Raw genomic sequence first — 24,684 nt, 5'->3', positions numbered from 1 at the left:
ACCAGTCGCAGCCAGCCACAGAGGATCCCTCACTGCTGTCAGCCAGTGGTCCTTCCCCAGTACAGGAGCTGCTCCCAGCCTAACAGATGACTGCACATTTCTTATGGCTTTGACCTCAGAGACAGGAGGAAAGTAAGATAGTTGTTCTGTCGGGAGGAAGGTGGATGTGTTCCCATGTAGGGAAGATCTAAACCCAAGACAATTAAGAAACTAGGGCAGTCATGGTGGTTTCTCTCTTCCTGCCTTTCTCGAGAGACAATTACGGCTTCCTTCTCAAAGATGCCAGGAGCCTAGGAAGCAAAGGTTCGAAGCTGAAGGGAAAGTGGCTCACAATGTAGGAAAATACAAGCTTTAAGTAGACACGGTTATCCTAGAGCTGTTCCCCACAGCAAGTTGGTACGGGGAGGACAGAGCAATGGAGATTTCTGTAAATTACTTGTCTGATGTGACTGGCTAACAAAATGCTGGGGCAGGCTTGAAGAGGCTGCGCTCTCGGCAGCAGCCAGACCAGAGGTCCAGCAAGAGCTGAAAGTATTCCTTGGCCCTAGTTGAAAACTTTAGGGCTGGGACCCCGCGGGCATTCACAACCACTCTGTCCAGTTCCGTTGTCTGACTGAGGGTCCTCTGTCTCTACTTCCTTAGTTCTGATCGAAGTCACTGGTACAGTTTTTCATGGGCTGGAAGGATGGGAGGAGGGATGCCCACACGACCAGTCAAGATAAGGAAGACAGAAGAGAAAGTAGCATATCGCAGCCTGAAAGGAAGGATGGATACGATAATAAGAATTTTATAAAACATTATTTTCCTTTTATGTATATATGTGTGCCTTAGTGTATGTCTGTGCACCCACCATATGCAAGGAGGAGCTCACTGATGTCAGCAGAGGCTTTGGATCCTCTGGAAATAGAGTTTCAGATGGTTGTGAGATACCATGTGGGTGTTAGGACCCGAGGTACCCACCACCTAGGTCCTTTGCAAGAGTAGCAAGTGCTCTCAGCAGCTGAGCCATCTCTCTGGCTGCGAGAATAAGTTTTAATACAGCAATGTAAAGGATTCTCATTTCGAAGCCTGAAATCGCCAACTGCATTAGAAATGGATGCTCTGGAGCACGGCTTGTTTACAGATGTGTGATCAATGTCTATTTTCTGAGAATATACATGCAGCAGGCAGGAGGCTGCTCAGAGGCTGGGATGCTCAGGACGCCTTAGGTTACGGAAGCCCTGAATATGAGAGCACACGGGAATGTAGGCTGGTTTACACCTGCCCTGGAACATGAGAACAAGCACTGACTGAGGACATCCGGACAAGGCTTCCACTGCTGGGGCTGCACGCATGGCTTCAGGTATCCAGAGTCATCCAGCTCAGGCTGGCGCTGAAGCAGATGACTTTAGACATCCAATTGGATGCCCCTGGACAGTCAACTCCAGGCTTCTTATCCTAGTCATTAGCGTTAAGTGGCAGACTGAATACGCTCTTGTCCTCTGGGGAACATACATCTGCCAAAGTACTGACCTGCTGCCAGGGACTCATCTCCTACACTAACCTTCCTTCCAATGGAACCCCAGGAGCCAATCTGGGCATCAACAAAAAAACCACATCATGCAAATCCTTTAACCCCCACCTGACCCTCTTTTAAAGACATCCTTCTGTCTACATTGAGACTGGGAACCCCCACAACTCACCTGGGAGGGAAGTCAGCAGTCTCTAACCACTGGTCATGCCCATGCTTTCCTGTAGCTCCAATTGCTACCCAAGACACACAGGCTTCTACAACGGACACTAACACCAGACTGTTTCTGAGTTCTGGCTACAATGTGACCTTGGGAGCTTGGGCAGGTTATCTAATCTTAGCCTCAACTGAACCACATGGACATAGAGGTGGCTAAAGTTTCCATATGTCATATGACTGCTGTGGGGATTAAATGAACTGACATATGAGAAATGTCTCGCTCGGTGGTGGAAACATGAAGGTACTTAACACCTGTCATCCCTTTTATATAATTTTGGAGGTTTCAGGATGAGTAGATGATGCAATTTCAACACTTTGACTTCACATGGCCCTTCAAGATCCAGAGTCCTTGCTTCTGTCTCTGTCCCACTTAAATCCTTGCTCCATGAGCAAGTCATTGAAGTCACCTGCCGATGGATGACAACAGGCCATCCTCCCAGTTCTCCTCACACATGCTGTGATGTGGTCTACTCCAAGATCTTACTAGTTTCTCCCAAGTCTGGGCCCTATCCTGATGGTGGGCTCTCTTTAAATGAGCCTCCTTCCTGTGGTACTTAAGAGGAACCCGCCCAAGACTGATCTTTCCATTTCCTGACCCTTCTCCCTCATCTTGCATGGGGTCTCACAAGCGTAATTCACAGTCCTATCAATGATGGACAGCAAGCCTGGAATTCAGTAAAGGCCCACAAACAGAGCACACATGCAGGCAGCTCAGGAAGGCTTGTCCCAAGAGCCGCCAACTTCACCCTGTGCAGAGACAATCACTTGTTCACAAGAAGACTGTTTTTTCTGCAAAACACGCCAGTTTACTGATGCTGGCAGTTATGATAAACATGCCAAAGAAAGTAATCTCAAGAAGAGAAACATGTCATAGGGGTGAAGTGAGACCCAAGGATGGCAACTGCAAACTGAGATCCCACCTACTGACTTCCTTCGTGCCAAAGGCTGCTGGGAAGAGCACATTCCTCTAAGAAGCCAGTCCATCTGTGACCCCTTGTGGGAAGCAGACCTCCACGTATCTCCAAGGACCCACCTACTTGAGGATATGCTGGAGGCACGGTGGCAAATGGCTGATGGTGTGTGGCAGGGGAGGGAGGTGGTAAGAAGTCACAGATTGAGTAGCATGGGCACAGAAGGAAAGACATTCTAGGTACAAAGGAACCTACAAAAGCAAGGAACTCCTGTGCCAAATTTGGAGTAAAAGAGTCAGGCTACGAAAGGCATAGCATGTTGAGATAGGGACAGAGCAATATTATCAAGGAATTGGTAGCAGATAAGGTGGAGAGGCGGGCTGAGGCTGGGTAATAAGGGATTTTATTCTAAGAAGCATTGTTTGTTTTAGTAAGAGGAAAGTAACAAATCTTAAACAAGTGACGTAGTCTTGCTATGCGGCAGTTATCTGGAGGGGGGTCCATTCCACTTCTCTTGAGTCATAAAGATAGATGATGTTAATACAAATACTTTCAGCTGCAAGACACATTTAAAAATTGAAGAAAAAAAATCAGTGATTCTAATAGCCTAGAATGCCCTTTCGTCTTTCTCTATCTGATGAACTCTGACTCATTCTGAAAGACTCAGCTCAAAAGTCAAATCTGACAGCTTTCCAAACAGGAATTTGCATCTCCTTGTCCCATAAGCTTTTCGTTATTTTGCATACTTCAGCCTCTAAAACCATGTAACACTTAAAATTACGATGATTTAATTCATGTCTGCCTTCCCTTAAACTAAAGGATCCTTGACATCGTGGACAATTTATTCCTTCCAGGTACATGACAAACATTTTATATATTAGTTTCCTGAACAAGTCAAAACTATAGGGTTTGGATGCTGAGACTTGCCCCAGGTTATCTACAGAATGTAGTTAAATTTATTATTTAACGCTGTTAGACAGTAGTAAGAGAGGAACATACACAAGGTAGGTCCTGTCCCTCAAAGGGTGCACAGGTTAGACTAATCTATCCTGCTCCATTTATGTTTTCAGTTGCCCCTTTTCAAAGGCAAAGCTCTAGAAATAAACAATCCTAAGCTATAGATAATACTGTGAATCTACAAGTGTCTGAGAGTCTCAGACAGACTCGTACTCTACAAATACATACTGGCCTCAAGTTCAGGGCAATTCTTTTACTTCCCTCTCCAAGTGCTGGGATTATAGGCCTAAGCCACCATGACCAGCACGAATAATTTTTATGACAGTAATGTTACTATAATGGCTGTTTTTTATTCTGTTATGAGTATCTTCTTGTGATTTTATTATGAGGTCTATATGCATTGAAAAAATAGATTATAGATATAGTTTATTTAGTCTCATGTGAAATTCCAGGCATCCATGAAGGCTCTGGAACATGTCTGCCAAAGGCAGGAAGGGACAAATGTAACAAATGACTTAGGCCAACACTCCCCCCAAATCCATTCAAGGAAAGGATAACGTAGAAGGTTGTCTGGATGATCCACTCACAACCGGCTAACTAAGAAAGGCCAAGGGAAAGCAGTTGTCTCTGCCTCCAGGGTTCCAGTCAGCTCTTCAATGTCTACCAGGGAAACACAACCTTGAACCTCTACAAAGTGTCAAGTGCAGTTATATACAGCTGCCACCTCTGTCCAATGGGATGGGAAAAGTAGGTAAAATACGTTCTATGGAATTCGAGGTTTCTTTTAGTTTTCCCACAGAGGTAGCATCTTACTTTTGCTTATGTATGTTCACAAAGCTTTCTGTTCTAGCGAATGGTCCATAGCACTTCTTCTGTTTTCTGGATGAGGATGAGGATGAAGATGATGATGGTGGTGGTGGCAATGAAGATGAATGGAGAAAGTCCTCAAGTCTAATATTATCTCCGCTGTGGATTGAGCTTCACCAAAGGCTTAAAAGGATTCCCTTGCTTTTCCTCAGTACTGATTCCTGGACCACTCAGAACAAGCATAAGCCAATGGGCGATATAGCCTTGCTTGTTTTCAGGACTATTGCAAAATACAAAATAAAGAATAGGTACATTTCATGGAGGACCACAAAAGGCCCAGAGCCCTGGTACAGTAAGGCTGAGGGCTCACACATCTGAAGCACAGGACTGACAAACCAAGCACTCTACTGGAGAGAGCGCACATTTCTAATGGGTTAGGGCTTTAACTTCTAGGAAAGCATATTTTCTTCAATCTGGGGATAGGTCCAATAACAACATGGAATTCTTACAATTATTTTGTTTCAGAAAACATCAGAGTTTAATATAGACTCTGGCTTTTCAGCCATGAGTTGATTTGCACTTTCGGGCCAAAAATTACTAAGACAGAGGGCAATAGAATAAATGGTCTTCTCTAAGTTGAGAAAGAAGGGCTTCAAATATATTTGCAACCATTTGTTTTGTTCTTTTTTTTGTTTTTTGTATGTGTTTAAAAACAAAAGGGGATGCTACTGCCGTAGCTTGTTAAGAGTCAGGAATGTTTTAAGTGCACATGTTAATGTATATTTTTACATACTATATAGTTTATACTCAAAAAGCATCTGGAGGAATTGTTTAAATTAAAGGGAACAATACTCCATACCCCAAGAAGAACTGAATTTTAAAAATATCTACTAACAGACTGATCTTAAAAAAAAAAATCTATCTTTGTTGAGATGGGAGAATAGAACAGATGGACATGGTAATTCATTACAAGGCACTTAATTTGATAAAGGCTTCTTGGAACTGCGTTTTCGGGGACAATTTCTACTGCTTAGCTTGAGTTGGCATGAGAAAAGCAACTTAATTACCCAGCACAACTTTTAACAGCCATATCGTCCCCAGCAAATATGGCTCACTACTCAGCAGTACGTACCCTTGTTTCACAGAGGTGAAAGAAGAGATCTCTGAGTCTGGAGCATTAAAGGGGAGCCCCTAACTGCCCTCCAGGAAGGTCAGCTTAAATGTGTCTATCTGGGAAGAGTGGGTGTGATCTGTTGATAGTCCCTGATCCGCCACGCCCACCCTGAGGCTCTGCTAAAGACTGAACAGGTGGGTCTCTAGAGATAAGAGCTGTGTATGGGGACTCTGGAAAGCTCAACCACCTACCCCAGGATCCAGGCATCAGCAGACAGAAAGTTAAGTGACTGCTGCACTTTCTCAGAGCCCATTTCTCAGATGCTGCTGAGCAGAGGAGTAAGCAGATCTACTTAGTTTTCAGTAGGAAATGAAGTGTGATATTAAAATCAGAAACTAAGGCAAACGGGAGGGCTAACAGTAGGCACCCTCCACCATTTTCTCTGTGTGTGCCTTTTGTGAGTCCTCTGGCTTCTTGGTCTCGTTGTAAAGGTAGCACACACCTGGACATGTTTTTTTTTTTTTTCTCTTCTTCTCCTTCTCCTTCTATAATCTAGTTTTCCTTACTTGGTGGAAAAAAAGTCTGTAACTGGGAGGGTTACTGATAGTGCATGCCTCTATCAGATGACCCTCTAGAGGTCCAGAGCTTTCTTGCGCCCGTTGCTGGGGATGCTTGGAAATTGTGGAGGCCTTTCATTTTGGCAAGAGTCATCCCCCACAGTGAGCCCAGTGTTCCCTGTCTTTCCTCTGTGAGTCTGGTTAAACTGTTTTAACAGATTTGAGGCACGCCCCCGCCCTGAATCGGTACACCTTGTTTGCACTCACTGCAGCTATGTGGTCAGATTAATTTTTATTAACTTACATGCTTCTGAGGGGAAAGAGAGCCCTTCCGAGGATTCCATTCTGCTGCCCTCATCTGAGATGAGTCCACTGCAGGCTGTGAATTCTGGAACTCCAGAATGCCCCCTCCCACATGTCTGTATTGACTCCCAAGCACAGCGTGCTGGCAATCTGCTAGAATCCTATGATCGGCACACAACAGAGCACTAACAAAATAGAGTTGTTTCACAAAAGGGCAAAGGAATTGGGACTGCAGAGTGGGGACACCCTAGACTTCTCAACTGAAGCAGCCGAGGGCAAATACCTACATCTGGTCTTCAGGAGAGGCTTTATATGACCTTTATCCTAGCCATGGCTGTGTACGTAGATTGTGGTCTTTGCCTTCATGTGATTTCCCTTCCTGAAGGTTGGAAATGATCTGACAGAGTAAGATGTGATTGGGAAACTATCTTGGATATCAGAGTCAGTGCTTTAGAGGAGAAAAGTAAAACTGAGACTCATGGGGGGAAAAAGTAACAAAATATAAACCTCTCCCAAAATATGTGTGTATGTGTGCGCATGCGTGCGCGCACACACACACACACACACACACACACACACACACACACACACGAAGGCGCAACTAAGTGTGAAATACAGTGGCATTAAGAATATAGCACTGAGTGAAGGGTGACAGAGAACAAAGACAGATAGTTGGAAACTTGGGAAAAATGAATCTTCACAGAAGGGCAACAGTGAGCACCTGGGCCCAGGGGGCAGTAAACATCCATGCACAGCCATGTACGGGCTGCTGTAGTCCACAGAGGGGAGTGTGTAAGGCCCTGGGGAGCCCCCTGCCCCTCCCTGCCCCACACACATCCAAGTCCTTCCCACAGCACACATACCAAGGCAGCTGACAGAGAAATCCGCATTCCATTGCCTAAAAGCAATTGAATAGAGTAAATCCTTATTTGTAGAAGCAGCCTTTGCTTTGGCCAGACAGTCTCTACCCCTTCTCTTTAGGAACTATCTATTCATCGATGTCCAAAGAAAATGTAGCTAGCAATAATCATCCAGCTGTCTACCAAACACACAATCCTCTACTTTGCCTGCTTACCACAGTTTTCATAATCCAAGTGGTTAAGGCTTGGATAGCTACTTTGGCTGTCTGCGAGTCTCATTTTGCCCTTCCTAAGAACATGAACTGATTAAAACAGTAGCCATCTTTCTTTGAGTTTCACACACTATGCCTGTGAAAAGGGAAGATGGCGTAGAACTCGCCAACTGCATTGAGTTACAAGATTTAGCCTCATCTACCGAACTGTACTTGGACCCTTCATATACTAAATATATTCAAAGACATTTTTCTTGGTGAAGCAAGGAGCCACATATTAACATTTTTACCCAGGTAAAGTTTTTTTTTTTTTAATTATCTTAAGAGTTGGAAAAAAGTGAACTTACAAATTTTGAGTTAAAAATAAAAACGAGATTTTTGATACAATGTCTCAAAAATAAGAGGTATTAATGCTCTGGATTTGGGTTCTGGAAGGGAGTCAGGCCCTTTGGTCAAGAGAGAGGCAGGAGCCAAGAGGGAGCTTGGGAACCTGGCTTTCACAGCATACACAACCCAGAACAAAGTCTATTTTAAGCTTCTGGAGATCATAAACAATGACTTAATTTATTTCGAACTCAAAATAACTGGCTTGCATTTTTTCCTCAATAATTTTTAAGGAAAGCATTTATAGGCAGAAATTGATAACATAATGCTTCAGAACTTAAGAGTTTAAGACAACTCTCATGAAATTTAGAATGAATGATTACCCATACTATATTAAATGCATTCATCCTCTCAGTAAACACTCGAAAATACCGAAAGACATGGAATGTTCTACGTAATTCAGCTGGCTTCCAGCGAGGTGTAGTGCTATCACTGCCCCAAATTTTAACAATTTAATGTCAGCCCTGTGAGTTTGTAGCTTCAGAGCTGATGAATGACAGAGGTGAACCTGAACTCTACAAAATGAGGTATACACACTCAAGACGACTATAGACTATAGTGTAGGGAAAGCAAGCAGGCAAACAAACAAGAACAGTGAGGTGGCCGCTATTGTGACAGATGGCCCAGCGGGGCTCTGGTTTAGGCTTGGTGACAGGAGAGCATGGACTCGCAGTGCGCATCTCAGGTGTTTGCCACCCTCCAGATACAGCTGGTAGATCCATTTCTCCCAGAGAAGATTAACAATGACTGAATTTCTATGCTCCATCCTTTAAAGATGGCTTTTGGTTTTAAACACTGACCTGGTCTCCTGAATAAGCTGTTTTGGCGCCCTCTTCGCAACTACTCCAATGACATTTCTGTTGTATGACCAGAGAAAAACCCAGTGTTTCTTATGGAGAGAAGGTCTGAACTATGGTCACCTAAATGATCCTTAAAGCCAAGGTGGTGCCCAGACGCTTTTAACATGTACCTACACTGAGACCTTCAGGGAGGAAGGCAAAAGGGTTGAGTGCCTATGGAGCTTAATTATAAGGCTGCCTGAGTTCCAGAAGACCGAGATTCCCAGGGCCAGAAGAACACCAAGTTTTTGGAACAGGGTCACTCATCTGCAGGGTTTCAGCAACTTTCTTCAACCAGGACATCATCTCTAAAGGGCACCTATTTTTGTTAAATGCGTACTGCAATGAATTAAAAATGGTCAGAAACTCCCTGAAGCTTCTTCCTTCAGAAGGTAGCACATACTCCGATAATTTTCGGATAAGGGCTAATTCTGCGACTTGCCCCAACAAATACAACATGGCAGCGGCAGCATCCAGAGACACTTACTATAACACTTCTTCCTTCTGGCACATTAGGGGAAGTTCAGGATGGACGACTGTACACAAATTTCTCCTTCGAGTCATCCCTGTGGTTCTGAGACACAAATGGTGTCTGGCTTGGATGGCCTCGGAGAACTGCGTACCCAGCACCCAAATACTGTAACATAGGGAAGAGCCTCCTTGCTTTTGTCCTGCTCTAGGAGATGGCTCCTTACACAGGAGAAAGAACCCAGGGATGACTAAGATCCCGAGCTGAAGGCAGACCTATTCTACCCCTCATGCTGAGGAACGGCTGTGATTGAGGAACGGCTGTGAGCCACACATTCTCTCAGCTCCCATTTCCACAGATGTGAATTCCTCATGGTGCTCGAGGAATGGCAGAACAAGGAAGGTTTGTAATTAGCAAGGTGTGTGACAGAGTTAAGCTGTATCTGCCACGGCTGTCTCCGTGCTGTTTAAGGACAGCTTTCCCAGCTCCACAAAGACAGCATTTCGCACCGACACGGCAGGTGTCTTGTTGCAAATCCCCTATGCATGATGGCATGTGTACATGAACACGTATCATGAACGCACTTGCACACATCCTATAAACACAAAGCTCACAACCTTATGGGGCATTCCACATCTCCTTCTCTTACTGTACAGTGGTGCTTAAAGCCCCAGGTTGCTAATTCTTATCTTTTTTGATCTTCTCTTGGAACGTATGATGAGTTGCCTTAGCCAAAGGACTGAGTAACATTTAGTATGCCTGCAACTCTGCACCAGGCTGCCAAATAGTGATGAGAGTCAACAATTAATTCTTTCACAGGGAAGAGTGATGGATATTTATCACCTTCGGGATAGAATCTGGGCCATAAATAAAAAGCAGAGATGCAGCAAGAAAAGGAAGAAGAGCCCACTTTCACAGAGGCCAGGGGTAGGAGGGAAAACCAGAGCTCACCAGAGGCAGACGTGGAAAGAGCTATCCAGGCCTGACATGAACATCTAGAGTGCGGATTCTGGCCCCTGTAAGAACTCGCTCATGTTTGATGAATGAATGACTATGAGTGGGAGGAACGTAAGCACACAGCTTGAGAGGAAACTCAGAAGCTGAGCCAGCGCTCACACAGAAACAGGTATTTAGGAGCCTGGGTGCTTCAGGCAGTGTTGGCAGGAATAGAAGGAATTTACCCTTCAACGTGGAGGGGTACCAATCCCCTTTTCGAAAGTATGAAAAGTATAGCAAATCCATGAAAAAAGTGAATACTCTCAGTGAAACGTTAAGTTTTTACAGCTGGACTTTCAGATACTTACTCTCCTCTGTCTTAAAGGGTGCTCCCTTCCAAATTCCCTAACAATTAGATTTGCTCTAAGTTCTTAGTAATGGTCTTTATAAGCCGGGGGAGCAAGTCAAATAAGAGAGACCTCACTTCGTATGCTAAGCTAAACCGAACAGGGTCGAGCCCCAGCCTGATCATACATGTATAGCCTGCATTTAGCAATGTTAATGCATACACGGTGGGGTGGGGAGGGGGAGCTGACATAATCGCTGACCTCTAGAAATATCGTTCAGCTAGTGAAGTTGTGTGTATGCAACTATGAAATAACAGTGTAAGAGAATGAGTGGTTAATTGACAGAACGGGACAGGATACCTTTGAACTCCCAGGGGGTGGGAGAGGGATTAGTTCAAAGATGAAGACCTTGCCAATAAAGTGGAATTTAATTGGAATCCTGCAGGATGAGTGATACCAGAAAAGGTGGAGTAGACAGATAAAGGTGACTCCTGTTGTGCTGGGGAGTGCAGGCTGGGAGGGGCCAGGTGTCTGTGGTACCAAGGCAGAAGAGCGCATAGAGAAGGGGGCTGGAGTGCCTGCAACGCTTTCTAAAGTGAGACACACAGCACACGTGGGCCCCTTCCTTCCTTCCTTCCTTCCTTCCTTCCTTCCTTCCTTCCTTCCTTCCTTCCCTCATTCATTCATTCACTCATTCATTCATTCCCTCATTCATTCATTCATTCATTCACTCATTCCTTCCTTCCTTCCTTCCTTCATTCATTTATAAATACAGGTTGGCCACATTACATCTACATACTAGTACATTACAAGTACATTTTTGTGAAGCACAGGGAACAGTGGGGATGAAATAAAAAAACAATAAAAAACCTAATGATGTCAATATATTAACAGTGTTATGATAAGCAGATAGATAAGGAATTACAGGGGAGTAGACGGGTACACCTGAGACATCTGTAGGGGCTGAAGATGAAAAACACTTTAAAAGGAAGGAAATGGGATCCTCAGAGAGGGCAGATGCAGTCCAGGTAGCAGGGGAAGGGAAAGCGTCCATGGGAAGGGGCAGCTGCAGATGCAGTTCCTGAGCATGAGAACACGGGACAGCACTGACTGGGCCGGAACAAAGGGTGAGTGTGTAGCAGCGAGGGGGATAGGCATGGGTCACTGCCTATCTAACACACAGGAAAGGAAGAGCTGTGAGAATGTGGCCCCCTCTGCAAATCATTTACAGCGGGGACTCTGGGTGACTTCCCTCTCCTCCCTTCTTCAGTTTCATCCTCAGAGACACATTCGCCCTGGTCTACTCCTCAGCTGCACACCCAAGTCAAAACTACATTAAAACAGTGACAGCCACCCTAAGGGTTCTGTTTCACAGACTCACGGAAGGTTGGGGCTGACACAGGACGCACCTAGTGCAACTCCTGCTCCAATGTAACGTTTCTTCTGAGCACAACTGGTAGGAAGCCATCCAGATGGGGAGAAATCCAACCAGCACCAGGAACTCAAGTCGGCCTCAAAAAGCAACAGCACGACTCACTGCTGAGCCTGATGAGTTGTGAGTTCTCCTTAAGCTGAGATTCTGTGTCTTCCTACAGTTGCAATACATTTCACCCAATAAGAGAGACTGGGGAAAAAGTTCCCTGGACCTCCAACACACAGGAGGTGCTAACTCACAAGAGTAAAAGTGTAAATCTCAAAGTTGTCCCTTGCCTTTATTCAAGGACAGGCTTAGCTTTGATTAATTAGGCTTCCTGATACAATCTACTGTCTTCCTTTTCATGGAGACCTTGCAGGACATCTGTCACTATTAGTACTGCTCCATTGTTTTGGCTGGTAATTGGGCGTATCTGTGGGTGCACAGGTGCTCATTCCTCTGCAGGCAGCAACATCGCATAGATGCAGCACCCTGAGGTCCCAGGGAGGTTGCCAGTGTGTCAAAGCACTGTCATCACAAAACTCTTTGTCGTTTCCTTCATGACATGGTATAAAGGGCATGTCTGAGAGAATCCTAGGTTTCTGCAGAGAAAGGCTAGAACACTAACAACCCAATGTATTTTATCAGAGGCAAGAAGAAAAAGCAACTATGGGAAGAAACTCTGATGACTGCAACTGGAAACTTAACGAGTGTTACCTCACACCCTCATGGGGCTGGAAAGTGTCTAGTCTAGTGGTTCTCAACCTTCCCAATGCCAAACCACTTTAACACAGCTCCTCATGTTGTGGTGACCCCTAACCAGAAAATGATTTCATCGCCACTTCATAACTTTTGCTACTGTTATGAATCATAACGTAAATACCTGATATGCAGGAGAGCTGGGAGACCCACAGGCTGAGAACTATCGGTCTAGGTGCTTAGGTAAGGCACATCTCTGGGTGTAGCTGGGAGGTGGCCTCCAGAGAGGATTAAGTGGGGGTGGCCTTGCCCTGAATGTGGATCATGCTACTGAATTGGCTAGAGGCCAAAGGAACAAACTGGAGAAAATGGCAGAGTGCCCCTAGTGCAGGCAATCTTTCTTCCCGGCTTTCTGGCTGACTGGTGGTGAACTGCCCCGCCATACCCTCCTCCCACGATGGGCTGAAACCTCTGAGCTCATGAGCCAAAATCAATCACAAGGACATGGTCACAGCATAAGCCTCAACAAACCCGCGTTTACTTAAACTATGGGCTATGGATGTTTCCAGTTTATAAAACTGCTTCTGTAACCATACCCACTCGTGTAGTGGATCGAAATGCTAAAAGGCCAAACACCTGGCACTGGGAGCAGAATGGAGACAGGGTTATAGATGAAGCTAAATGAGGAAGGGTCTCAGCTCTTGGTGCCAGATGTAGAACAAAAATAGTAAGAAATGAAATGACTTTATTACAAAGATGGCATAAGGGAACAAAAGACTGAGGGGGGCAATGATGACAAAGAAGAAGGATGGGTATCCTGGGGAAGGGGAAGCAGACTGCAGGCCCAGTTTCCCTGAAAGCAAAGTACTGTTGGCTACCATTGTTTTAATACTCTGAAGATCATCAATAGCAGAACCCAGGGCCCTCCTGTTCTAGAGAAAATTCACTCTATAGCACTCGCTGGATTTCCTATTACTTAGATTAAAATGATAGTAGCTTGTCTCTCACCAGCCAGAGGGGAACGTGTCTGATACTTCAGAGTTACTGTTAGGAATTCAGACACCTCTTTGCCTCAGTTAGAAATGGGCCCCAGGAGATACACGGCTCCCAGTAACCAGAGTCCCCTTCTGATGAGCTCTTTGAAGGCGGCACTGTTCCAGCAGACGGAGCACTTGCTTTAAACACCCACAAGCTCCTCTGCAAAGGATCAAATGGCATACCTTACTATCATAGAATACTCACTCTGCTTCCCTACCTACATACAGAGAGGACTGCTTGCCTATCTACTTCCTAGCCCCCCAAATGCTGAACAGCCTTAATCCTGAAGATTAATGGCTTAACTTCTTGACACCTGGCTTTGATGTGGGAGAGACATCTGTAAATAGCAAGCATAGTGACAGTCCAGTGGTTTCTCCAGAGAAGTGGGCAAGGATTGAGTTTCCCAAGGGAAAACAAGCAGCAGGCAGGCTTGAGAAACTGTACCTGGGATGGTGCAAGCAAAGAAAGAGAAAGGAGACTGGAACGGGTGCTGAACCAACCTTGCTGGCAGGGTGCAGCAGCCATCCGCTGTGAGCCGCACTTGCGTTTCGTAGCTGTCCAGGGGGCACACGGCCTGCTGGACAGGGGGGCACTCCACGGTGCTGCAGTCCACGCTGAAAACTGAAAGGGGCAAACAGAGAAACACCATTCATTGCGACATCTACTTCCATTCTGAACCCCCAAATGAAAATACCAACTCTCGACAAGTGTCTGACAGTTCCTCGCTTCCCTGAAACCCAGGGCCCGTCTAACCTTCTCCTTTCTATCAATGCTCCACAACCATGGTATGTCTCAGAGGACTAGAGTTAGGATGAGAACAGAGAGAGACCATGTAGTTATGGGGATGGTAATGGACAGCAAGAAGTGTTTCTGACAGAGCAGATCAAGAGATGGACGAAGGATTGCTTTGCCTAAAGCATTTACCTAACAGTAAAACTAAAAATTAAAAAATACCATTTTAAAAACGGATCAATCATTAGGAACTTGCAAAGAGGAAGAATCGAGACCTAGTCACAGACTACATTAGAGATGCTGGCACAAAAGCAAGGCTGTTAGAGAAACCATAAAGCAAGAAACAGCTGCGACATGACAAGAATTCCAATACTGGCAAGGAAGGTGAGCAAACAGTCAAATGACACAGTGCATGCTTCAAAGCCAAGGTGGATGGGGAGGGGCTGCCAAGGATGGAAATGGGGGCTGTTTCCTTAGAAAACATCTGCCATTCGGATGCACACATTTATCCAGAAGGAACTGTTTCATGTATGAGTACTTCGAAATTCAAAACTTCCAAGTGACAGACGCATCTGCCAATGAGGCCTCTGATCGTCTCTCAGGGAATGAAGCAGGGAATGACCGTACTCTTCCCACAACAGCTCCATCAAATGTATTTGAAGAAAAGAAAGAAGAAAGAGAAAAGGGCGGTTGCCTCTCGGGTGAGGTTCATGCACCAGGGAATCATCCCTCTGGTTCTCTGATTAGAGTCCTGAAGTGAGAAGTTACCCAAAGCAGCAAAGTAAGAATGCTCATCTTGGTGGGAATGGAGAGGCCCAGGATAGCTGAGCAGGGACCTGTTGCCCTCTGCTGCGCAGGGGTGAGGCTGCCCAGCCAGCGGGCGCATACCTGGTTTACACTCATAGAGGTCACAGCACTCTCCCGGCTTCCCTGAAGCTTTGGACACTAGAATGTTCAGGTATCCCGGCTGGCAGACTTTGCGCAGACAGCCCGCAGGGTCACACACGCAGCGGCTGGGTAAAGGGCAACACTCCCCAGGAGGGGCATAGCCCTCGATCAGAATGGAATCTTCAGGGCAACGTGGAGAGAACCGCACTTCACAGCGGGCCTTGGTGCAATCTGGCTTCTCTTCTAAACGGGAAAGAGAGAATTTAGCTCATGCCCAGGACAGTGTGGGTGGGGCACTTCTGTGGGAAGAACAGATTGTCCCAAGTCTATCTACTACCCAAAGACGAAGGCAGCGAAAAAAGTCTGGTGAAGACCTTCAGGCTAAGTGTAGCCTACCATGGGAAACTCTTCCAAGATGTGCCCTTGACAGCAAAATACAGGCCTGAAGTTCCCTCCCTCCCTCACGGGGAAGACCCAATATCTACTTCAAAGCCCAAGAGGAGGGAAGGGAAGACCTCATGAGGCTCAGACTCAGGTCTGGCCTAACTGTGAACCCAAGAAAGAGTCTTAAGGTTGCTTTTCTTTTTTTCTTTTTGATAGTGATATATGTTAAAACCAAAACAGAGACATAAGTAAAAGCTGGCCACCCCAGGGACTGAAGACAACACGGACACTGATGCGCAAAGAGCTCCATCTCCACATGAGTGCCGACGAGCTGATTAAGATGTGTAATTCTATGACGAGCCAGCTTAACAAGGCGGACAATGAGCCAAATTCCCCGGGAACTTTCCTACGTGGCGTGTCTCAGCAGAGGCTCGCTGGGTGCACCTCCTTTTCTTTTCAATGTTATCTGTTGACCTATGGAGGCACCTCAGTTTCAGAGACGGGGAAACCCAACAAGTTTAGGGTTGGGCAGCAGAGCCCTAGCTAGCTAAGCCTCAGTCCTCCGGCCATTTTCTTGATTTCAACTTTTAAGAGACTTATACTAGCATAGGCCTGGAGAAAAACACTGAGATGACCTAAAACCAGACTACTTCAGACTGTGACCTTTGAATGAGGTTGGGGTGTTGGGAGGACGGTACTGGAGCAGACACTTCCATAACCTCTAATTGACTCTGCTGAACTAAGACCCAGAGAGAGAATCATAGAGCAGGATTAGAGGCAAGATGTCCCTTAATATTGTAGGTTGAAAAAAACCCCAAAAACCTGAGGCAGAAGTCCTCCTAATCAGTGATAAAGCAAGAATGCAGGAACCCCGCCTTATACTGCACACAGCGCTGGACACGACAGACCTAACTGTCTTCCCCAAACCAAGTCTGTTTCTTTCTTACGCCCCAAGTCTCTCTCTCAAATGTCTCCTGTAGCAGCGGCAGACTTGGAACTCCCGATCCTTCTGATCTTTCTGCCTCTGCTTCCCAAGTGCTGGGATTACAGTCAGGTGACCTCCTACCTGACTCCTCCATTGTCTTCCACTTAGCTGACCATTTTCCATGTCACTAACTACTCCCTGTCTAAACACCCAGGAGGAGATCGCTCACACTTACAGTTCCAGAAAACTCACTCTAATATTTACTGAGTAGCGTTTGATTTAGCTGTTGAGGAATACAGGGGATGGGGAGGGAGAAATTGAGATCGATTCTTGCTCTCACGTGGTCTACGAGGTAGTAAAAGGTGTAAAAGGTGATAGAAAAACAATCAATATCATCGATAGTAACAAAGCAAGGAGGCAGAAGAGAGATGAAGACTGCTTAGGAGGAGGGGCAGCTACAAGGAACACATCAATGGTGGAATGAGGTGTGAGCCACAGAGATACCGGAAGAACTCTTCAAGAAAGGGAACAGAGTCTTGATTGTGGAAGGCGTCCTGTCATGCAACAGCAAGGCTTTGGGACTGTGCAATATTGGGAGAGTGGAGAGATGCGGGAAGATGTAGAGAAGGTATCTGGAGAGAAGTCAAAGCCACGCACTATTTATACAGTGGGATCTTGTGTTGGACATGGAGATGACATTGTTGGTAAGGGCATGGGACTTGCTTTCTGTCACTTAACCTATGACTGCTCCCTCCTTTTTCTGTTGGACAGAATGCTACTTTACCACACCTATGCTTCGGGCAGGGACAACAGTCACATGTAAGCCTTGCCCTCTCTTGCAACTGCTGCTGTCAAACCAACAGCCAATAAGCTTAAAGCTCAGTAGAAAGCAAAACAGCATCTGGCAAAACACACACACACACACACACACACACACAAACACACACACACACACACACACACACAACTCTGACATCACTCCTAAGAAGGCTCTGAGTTATTATTTGCTCCATTTTATAGGTCATGAAATCAAGGTTCAAGCAGATCAAGTTAACTGTCCAAGATCATATGGCTGATACATGGGCTAGGCTGGGCTGAGTGGACTCTGGTCCACTTGGTTCATGAACCTCTGTCATAATGTGATTCCTGAACTAGGAATGCTTGCTGTTGGAGGTGCAACGTTGGCTTTACCCTTCTCCCTCCTGGGTTGATTTATCTGGGCTTAACGTCTCTCTTGACTAGATTTGTGGTTTCTGTTAAACCCTCATGGCTGAACTCTCTCTTACTCAGTCCTGATTTTCTTCATAGTTTGATCCTGGGAGACTCAGAGCCTACAAAATCACATGCCTGGGCCACACAGGAGTTAGTTCTACTCTCAAAACACCTAGCCAAGCACTTTCATAATATAATCCCTAGAACTATCTAGTGAAGAGCCTACGCGTCAGCGAGGAGGCCTGTGTGCTGAGAAAGAGAAGGTCAATCTTGGTGATGAGGATCAACTTTGTCTTTGTAAAGTACCTCCAGCAGACTGCTGACCTGGGAGATGCACCCACTGAGTTATAATAAAGAAAAGCCCCAATTCTGCTTGCACATAGCACTGAGTTATTATGGTTGCTTATTTGTTATAATTGTCTTATTTGTTTCTTTGAGACAGGTTTGTTTCTTATGTAGCTCAGGTTGCCCTAAGCTGTCTATGTAGCTGAGGCTAACTTTGAACTTCTGATCTTCCTTTCTTCCTCCCAACTGCTAGGATTATGCTGTGACCCTGTAAGGTACACAATTACTCCTCCAACTGAGCGCTAAGCCTACATTCTATTATATTTGTAGTCTCTGAAGTTCTGGTATATATCAACATCTTCCCTTAAAACCCAACCTATTATTAGCTCTTTAACATCCCCAACACTGCCGCTTCCTTACCAGTGTTCTGCACTTCAAGTCTGGAGAGACAATGGACTTTTTGCAACACACATAGGACAGGGTAAGCTACCTGTACGAACATAAGTGAACATATGTTCAGTCCGAGTTTCCCGGGATCAAACTATGAAGAAAATCGGGACTGAGTAAGAGAGAGTTCAGCCATGACGGTTTAACAGTACGAACCATAAGTGAACACAAGTGAATCAGGATCTTCTAACTTGGAAGTATCCAAGAATATTGAGAATGAAGCTAGTCTTACCAAATGCTATGTCAACTTTTCTCAAGAGAATCATACTGGCTTTCCTTTAACTAACACAATTAGTAGATGCTAAAACATCCTGAGAACAGTGTTCTTAGAAAACACTATTTTAAATGGTTCTGCCAACTGAGCCTTAAGACTTTTAAACTTAAAAGCTTGAGTGTAGCACTTGCTACTGTCCATTACCTCTGTGCTCACTCTTCCTTTCCCTCCCCCTTCTCTTGCAAGTGCTGGCCCAGTCAGTCTTGGGTACAGTTCTATGGGCTTTTTCCATGAGGACATTTGCACCCTATCTCTTGTGCTGCTCCAAAAGACTTTTTATTTTTGTTTAGAGTCAGGGCCTCACTATGGAACCCTGGCTGGCCTGGAACTCACTGCATGGACCATGTTGGCCTCGAACTCAAGAGAATCGCTTGCCTTTACCTTTCAAATACCTGGAATTCAAGGTGTGCGCCAACATGCCCAACTACTGCAAAAGCATTTTTATAAGCACAGAGTTAACTATTATTTGATGTTTACATGTAACTTTCCCATAAAACTACCTTAAAGGAAAAGGGGGAAGATGTCTTAGGTGTTATTCAGGTGTTCCAGCTCTCCTGGAATCATCTTTACTAAGCTATATTTTAGCAGAAGATACAGAATTCATTTACAACTCCAAATTCCCATCAGACTTTACTGACAAGGCTTTGCGCTACATGTTCATCTGTTCCTTTATGTTTTGGGATCCTTTTCTCTTTCGGATTCTTGTCAGTTTTCTGGAAGAATCTAAACATCAAAGACTAAATTCACTTCGATTTCTCTCTTGTTTTCTTACACACACATAAAAATATGACCTTACCACCGTAGCCACATACTACTTTGTGTTTTAGAATTTCTTTGGAAGCTTCTCAATCTGGCCTGTTTTGAAATAATCTATAACTAAACACTGATTTCCTCTTTGAAGTTTTTCAGATAAGTTAAGTGTTGTAAAGTTTCTGTGGCATTAAGGTGGGGGAGGGGAGCTCTCCTTTTGTTTGAATTTACTGATTTGTCACTAGCAATGCATGCAAGGTTTTGGTTTTGTTAATTTCTTGAGGTTTTATGTTTTTTTTCTTTGCACACATGTGTGTGTATGGATGTAGTCTTGTGGGCAATTTTAAAAACACGAGTGTTAGAAAGTAACATATACACTCTATTAAATACGGACTAGATCACCTGTTGTCTCGAACTCCTGGTCTGATGTCTGCAAGCTCACCCGTGAGCCAGTGACTCCCCACAAGCTCCAGTGTTTACCATCTCCAGAGCGGTGCTGTCAGTAAGATGACTGGCAGGGACAAGTCTCAAGTCTTACACTGAGTTGGTAAACCGTGAAATGAGGCTTTCAAAGAACTGAGATTTGTAAAACCTACAGATACTTCCTCATCCTATAACGGTTAATAGCTGCTTTCCTTTCCCTCTTTCTACAGGTTACCTAAGTATCTTTGTGTGCGCAGCATCCGGCACACACTTCACTCAGTGTGTTACCATGGCAGCAGCAACTGTTGTTTTGGCCCCTTCTCCCTGAGCCTGCGTCAAGTACATAAGTTCTCCTGGAAATCTTTATTTATTCTTCTACATCTCTCCTGTTTGTTTTTCGTAAAAAAAAAGAAAACCATAGCTGCATTGCCAATTTCCCATGAATGAGAAAGGCGTTACTTTTGAAGTTTCAATTTTTATCTATTTGCAAAGAAGACCTGCTATACTCTTTCCCAAAAGCATTTAACAAATCTATATATAGTACTTAAACTAATTAGCAAGCTTTTATGTCTGGCTGCCATGGTAACATTGCAACTGGCATCTTAGGAAAAAAAATGCCCCAGATATAAGAGAGACTAAAGTGACAATATGGCCCGAAACAAAAGTAATTAAAGGAAGATAAATTAGTTTCACCATATTAGTAATCTTCCTTTGAGGACTGATATGGTTATCTAGTATAAACTGATGTAATAATAATTATGCAAAGTGTTATTTAAACCTAATCACTTAAACCTCCATGACACGACAGTGGTTGTTCTAGGTCTTCGCCAGCACAGGATACCAGCAGAGAAAGTAAAACTGAAACTCTAAGCGGGAAAACGCATTTCAGAGATTTCTTATTGAACCTAGGTTTTAAGTAAAGGGAAAATAAACAGCTACTAGATGATAAGAAGGAAAAAAAAATTAGAAGGGAGGTAAAGTCACAAGGCCAGATTCTTGGTATCCCTGTGTATCTTGTTGAGGTCCATCTGATAGTGAAGCCTTTCTTCTACTTCAAAATCCTTTGACAAGGTCACTTTAAATAGCAGCAGGATGCTACACACTAGTTACTGCAAAGCAGGCAACATAATGCAGACAAGTAAAACTTAAAGAGTCCTTCAGAGTCAATGCTGCTGGGCCCTCTTCCAACGCTAACCCTGATTCTGTCTGCCTGTGGATAGTAAACCCATCATACAGGGACACATCACTCTGACACATCTTTGGGAGTTCCGATTACTTCTAGGATAACTCAAAGGACCCCAGATTTGGATTCTTTTGATACTTCAGAATTAAGTAAGAACACAGAGTATAAAGCCAAGAAGCAAAGGGCCTACTACACTTGTTTGCCCCAGAGCTCACCATGGTGTATCTTAAACTCTGTAGACTGGGAACAGTCTGTGATATCGACCTTGTCTGTCCTAGGGGCCATCAGCTACTTGATAGATCCTGTGATGGCAGACTAGTCTATAAAGTCCTCTGTGTCTGTCTTTCACTCATTCAGTTGACAAACATTAACTGAATGACTTGAACAGGGAAGGAACAAAGTCCTTGCTTTCTGAGATTTATAGCTCGAGAGGAGAGAGGCATTCAGACAAATGGCTTCTCAGCATAGTGCCAGGTGGTGATAAAGGCTTTGAAGTATAATCAATAACACTAGGGCACTGCCTTAGCCAGCAGAGTTCTTCAAGGTAGCAAAGGAAGAGAAGGCAGGGCGTGGCGGCACATGCCTCTGATTCCATCACTCAAGAGATAGACAGAGTCGGGATATCACAAGTCTGAGGCCAGCCTGGTCTACACAGTGAGTTCTAGGACACCCTGGCCTACACAGTGAGCTCTAGGACAGCTAAGGAATGCATGGTAAGAGCTGAGAGGAGCATATAAATACACACAGTAGGCATATAAATACACACAGTAGGCATATAAATACACATAGTAGCCAAGAATGTTCCAGAGCCAGGGAACATTAAGAAAAGACAAATAAACAAAAACCTCTAAAGCAAGTTAGAGCTGACTCTAAGTAGAAATATACACTTCAGAGTTATGAGGAAGAAATCTAAACTGAGGTATGAGTAACACGTAGAAAATATCAATAAAACCTCACAGTGCAAACACTGATGGGCGATATTTCTTATTAAGGATTCAGTTGCCAAAGTCACGCTAGAGAAACAGGGGGAAAAATCTCTCCTAACTGAGGGCCCCCTGCAAGTAAGGCCTGCTGGTACACATTCCAACTCACCCATGTGCTTCTCAGTGTAAAAGAGATTACATTTTCATCTCTACCCTGTGGGTGACAAGACAGACCCAGGGAGGCCAAGACCTGTGGCTGAGGACACATTAGGCATGGCTAAGCTGCCAAAGTCCACAGTTTCCTCTCTAGCTACTCCATAAAGCCAAAAGGACAAGTTCCCGACTGAGCCCACCTAGGGCTCATATGTTTCGTCCATGGCTATGTTTTGTTGAAATGCACAACCCCTCATGATGTTGCAGTGGTAAGGAATGTACTGTCTTTGGTGAGGCCTCATCACCACACTGGAAGCTGTCCTGTTTCATTTGCTCTTAGCCAGAGAGACAGCACTGGGGATAATGCTTCCAGCGATAGTCTGTTCCGAAAACTTATAACGAATGAGACGCATATGTCATTCCTAGGTTTTTCGGTTTAGAGGCTGACTCCTTTAAAAGCTACACTGGTGAATTCTTTTTATTCACATTCCATGATTTTATCAGAACCTTTTTTTGGCAGGCTTTGCTGTGAAGACTTGTTCTACACAATCATAACCCCAAGGGGGGAAAATTAGGCTTTTGTTGACACAGTCCCAGAAATACTTCAAATTTCAGCTCCTTCAGAAACACCCACCCAGCTCTTTCTTTTACTCTAGGGTTGAGCTTTAATGGCAGCAGAACCTATATTGGGGCCACTTACTAAAGATGCCATATTAAAGTATTTCCAATTGCCTAATAAGAATCCCCTGTGTCACAGTGCAACGTAATTCAGCCCAATACAAAGGAGTAAGGTGTCTACCCTACTATCGTCTGTAATATTTTAATTCAGTGGTTCTAAACCCTGGCTGCACCTTAAAATTACTTAAAAAGCTTTTAAAAACATCACTGTCTGGAAAGCACCTCATGCCTATTAGATCTGAATGCTGGGAAGAAGATGGGGCATGTGTATTTATTTCAACAGCGCCCAGGCAATTCTGTTGTGTCATTCAGGTTAAGAAACGCTCCTCTACTCCTTCAGCAAACTGAAAATCCTTACAAGCCATTCACTATGGATACAGAGTTTGACCAAGGGAGTCTTCAAACACTGGCAAAACCACAGCGCAAAGGGGCCAAGCAGCCCCTAGAAACTGGCCAGCTCAGAGCTCTGATCTGCATACTACATGTCAATACATGCCTAGGTTCCCTTGGACCACACAGCTTTCCTAACCCATGATGTTGCTGACCTGCTAGAGACTACAGATTTGTTACTCCAAGTGTGGTCCCGGAGTCAGCAGCTGCAGCATTGCTACAAAGTGGAGGAAGCGGAGCTTGCTCGAAACACATTAACTGAGGGTGTGGCACTGCCCTGAGCCTCCCTCTGTACTTCAGCAGCAGGACATAGCAAAGTTTAAGATGGGCTAATGGGGGGCGGGCACTTTTCATTGACCTTAGGGTTAACACTACCAGCATATCCTAGGCATTTGCCAGAAATGAAAATTCTAAGATCCACATCTGATGTAAAGAATCAGAAACACTGGGAAGGAGGCCAAGGAATCTGGGTCTGACAAGGGATTCACCAGAATAGTCGCTTGCCCCTTTGCCTACTCTTGGAATTGCCTGGGAACTGAAATCCGAAGGCTCAGTGCACAAGTGTCCTACTCCAGGAATCTGAAATTTTCAAAACACTCCCAAGGTAAGGAAAATGTGTGGTCTTGGTTGTTGCAAGCACACCTGTGCCCACCCATGTTTCACAATTTCAGGAAATTCAAAGCTGTCTTAGTTCATAGAAAAACATGACCCACCAGCCTTCTCTGGAATCTTCTTTGAAGAGATCAGAGTCACCTGAGAAGAGGTAAAACCTGAGATGAGATTTTGATTGTGGGCGGTAGGCTTGGGGTAAGTCACGAGCCAGTCCTCAAATGTGAATTGTGTGCATTCTACTCAACTTTAAGCATAATTTACATGTGGCAGTAGAATTCTGAGTCCAGAGAAACTTTATTGCATCATCTGTTAATTCATACCAAGAAAATATATTCAATTTACTGCCAGGCTGATTTGCCATTCAAACAATTATAGTTACATATTCATACACCATAATGAATTCTAAAATGTTACAATCTGTCTTTAAAAAACTCTGGCAATAAGATAAGCCTAAAGATAGATTGGAATAAAGGTACAGAGAACCAAAGGTTGGTTTAAAAATAATTACTTTTACCAAACAAAGTCACCTTCTGTAAACACCTCGTCTCCATTTGTCATGTGTTAGCTCCACCCCTCTCACGCCACGAAATTGTAACTCTCAGGTAGTAGGGCAGATGACTCCTGAGGCAAGTCTAAATGAACTAAACAGTCAGTTCAGCAGCATCTTAAGAACACTCTTCCTAACAGCCTGAAAATGTCAAGGAGGTGTAAACATTTGAGACGGAGAGCTCTCAGGATGGCTTCTACCAGGAGGCTACATCCATTCCAGAACACAAACCAAAGTCTTGATTTTTTGAGGCATCATTCTGCGACTCTGGTTGCCTTCCATGCTTCAAGTCCTCCAGGGCT

General features: G+C 44.6%; 1 protein-coding gene across 2 annotated transcripts in view; it reads right to left on the bottom strand.

Annotated features, from left to right (window-relative positions):
- The window catches only part of Crim1 (cysteine rich transmembrane BMP regulator 1), a 173,555-nt gene that overhangs the window by 76,300 nt on the left and 72,571 nt on the right, over nt 1-24,684 (bottom strand). For both annotated transcript variants that reach the window (XM_028773451.1, XM_028773452.1), the window contains exons 3-4: nt 15,197-15,439; nt 14,077-14,197 (exon numbers count right to left, since the gene is read on the bottom strand). In XM_028773451.1, the coding sequence (XP_028629284.1) occupies nt 14,077-14,197; nt 15,197-15,439 (364 nt within the window). The remainder of the gene's footprint in view (nt 1-14,076; nt 14,198-15,196; nt 15,440-24,684) is intronic.

Source organism: Grammomys surdaster, unplaced genomic scaffold, assembly GCF_004785775.1.
Source record: "Grammomys surdaster isolate TR1022 unplaced genomic scaffold, NIH_TR_1.0 227, whole genome shotgun sequence".
In the NCBI taxonomy this organism is placed as follows: Eukaryota; Metazoa; Chordata; class Mammalia; order Rodentia; family Muridae; genus Grammomys; species Grammomys surdaster.
This window is presented reverse-complemented; position numbering and strand designations above follow the sequence as displayed.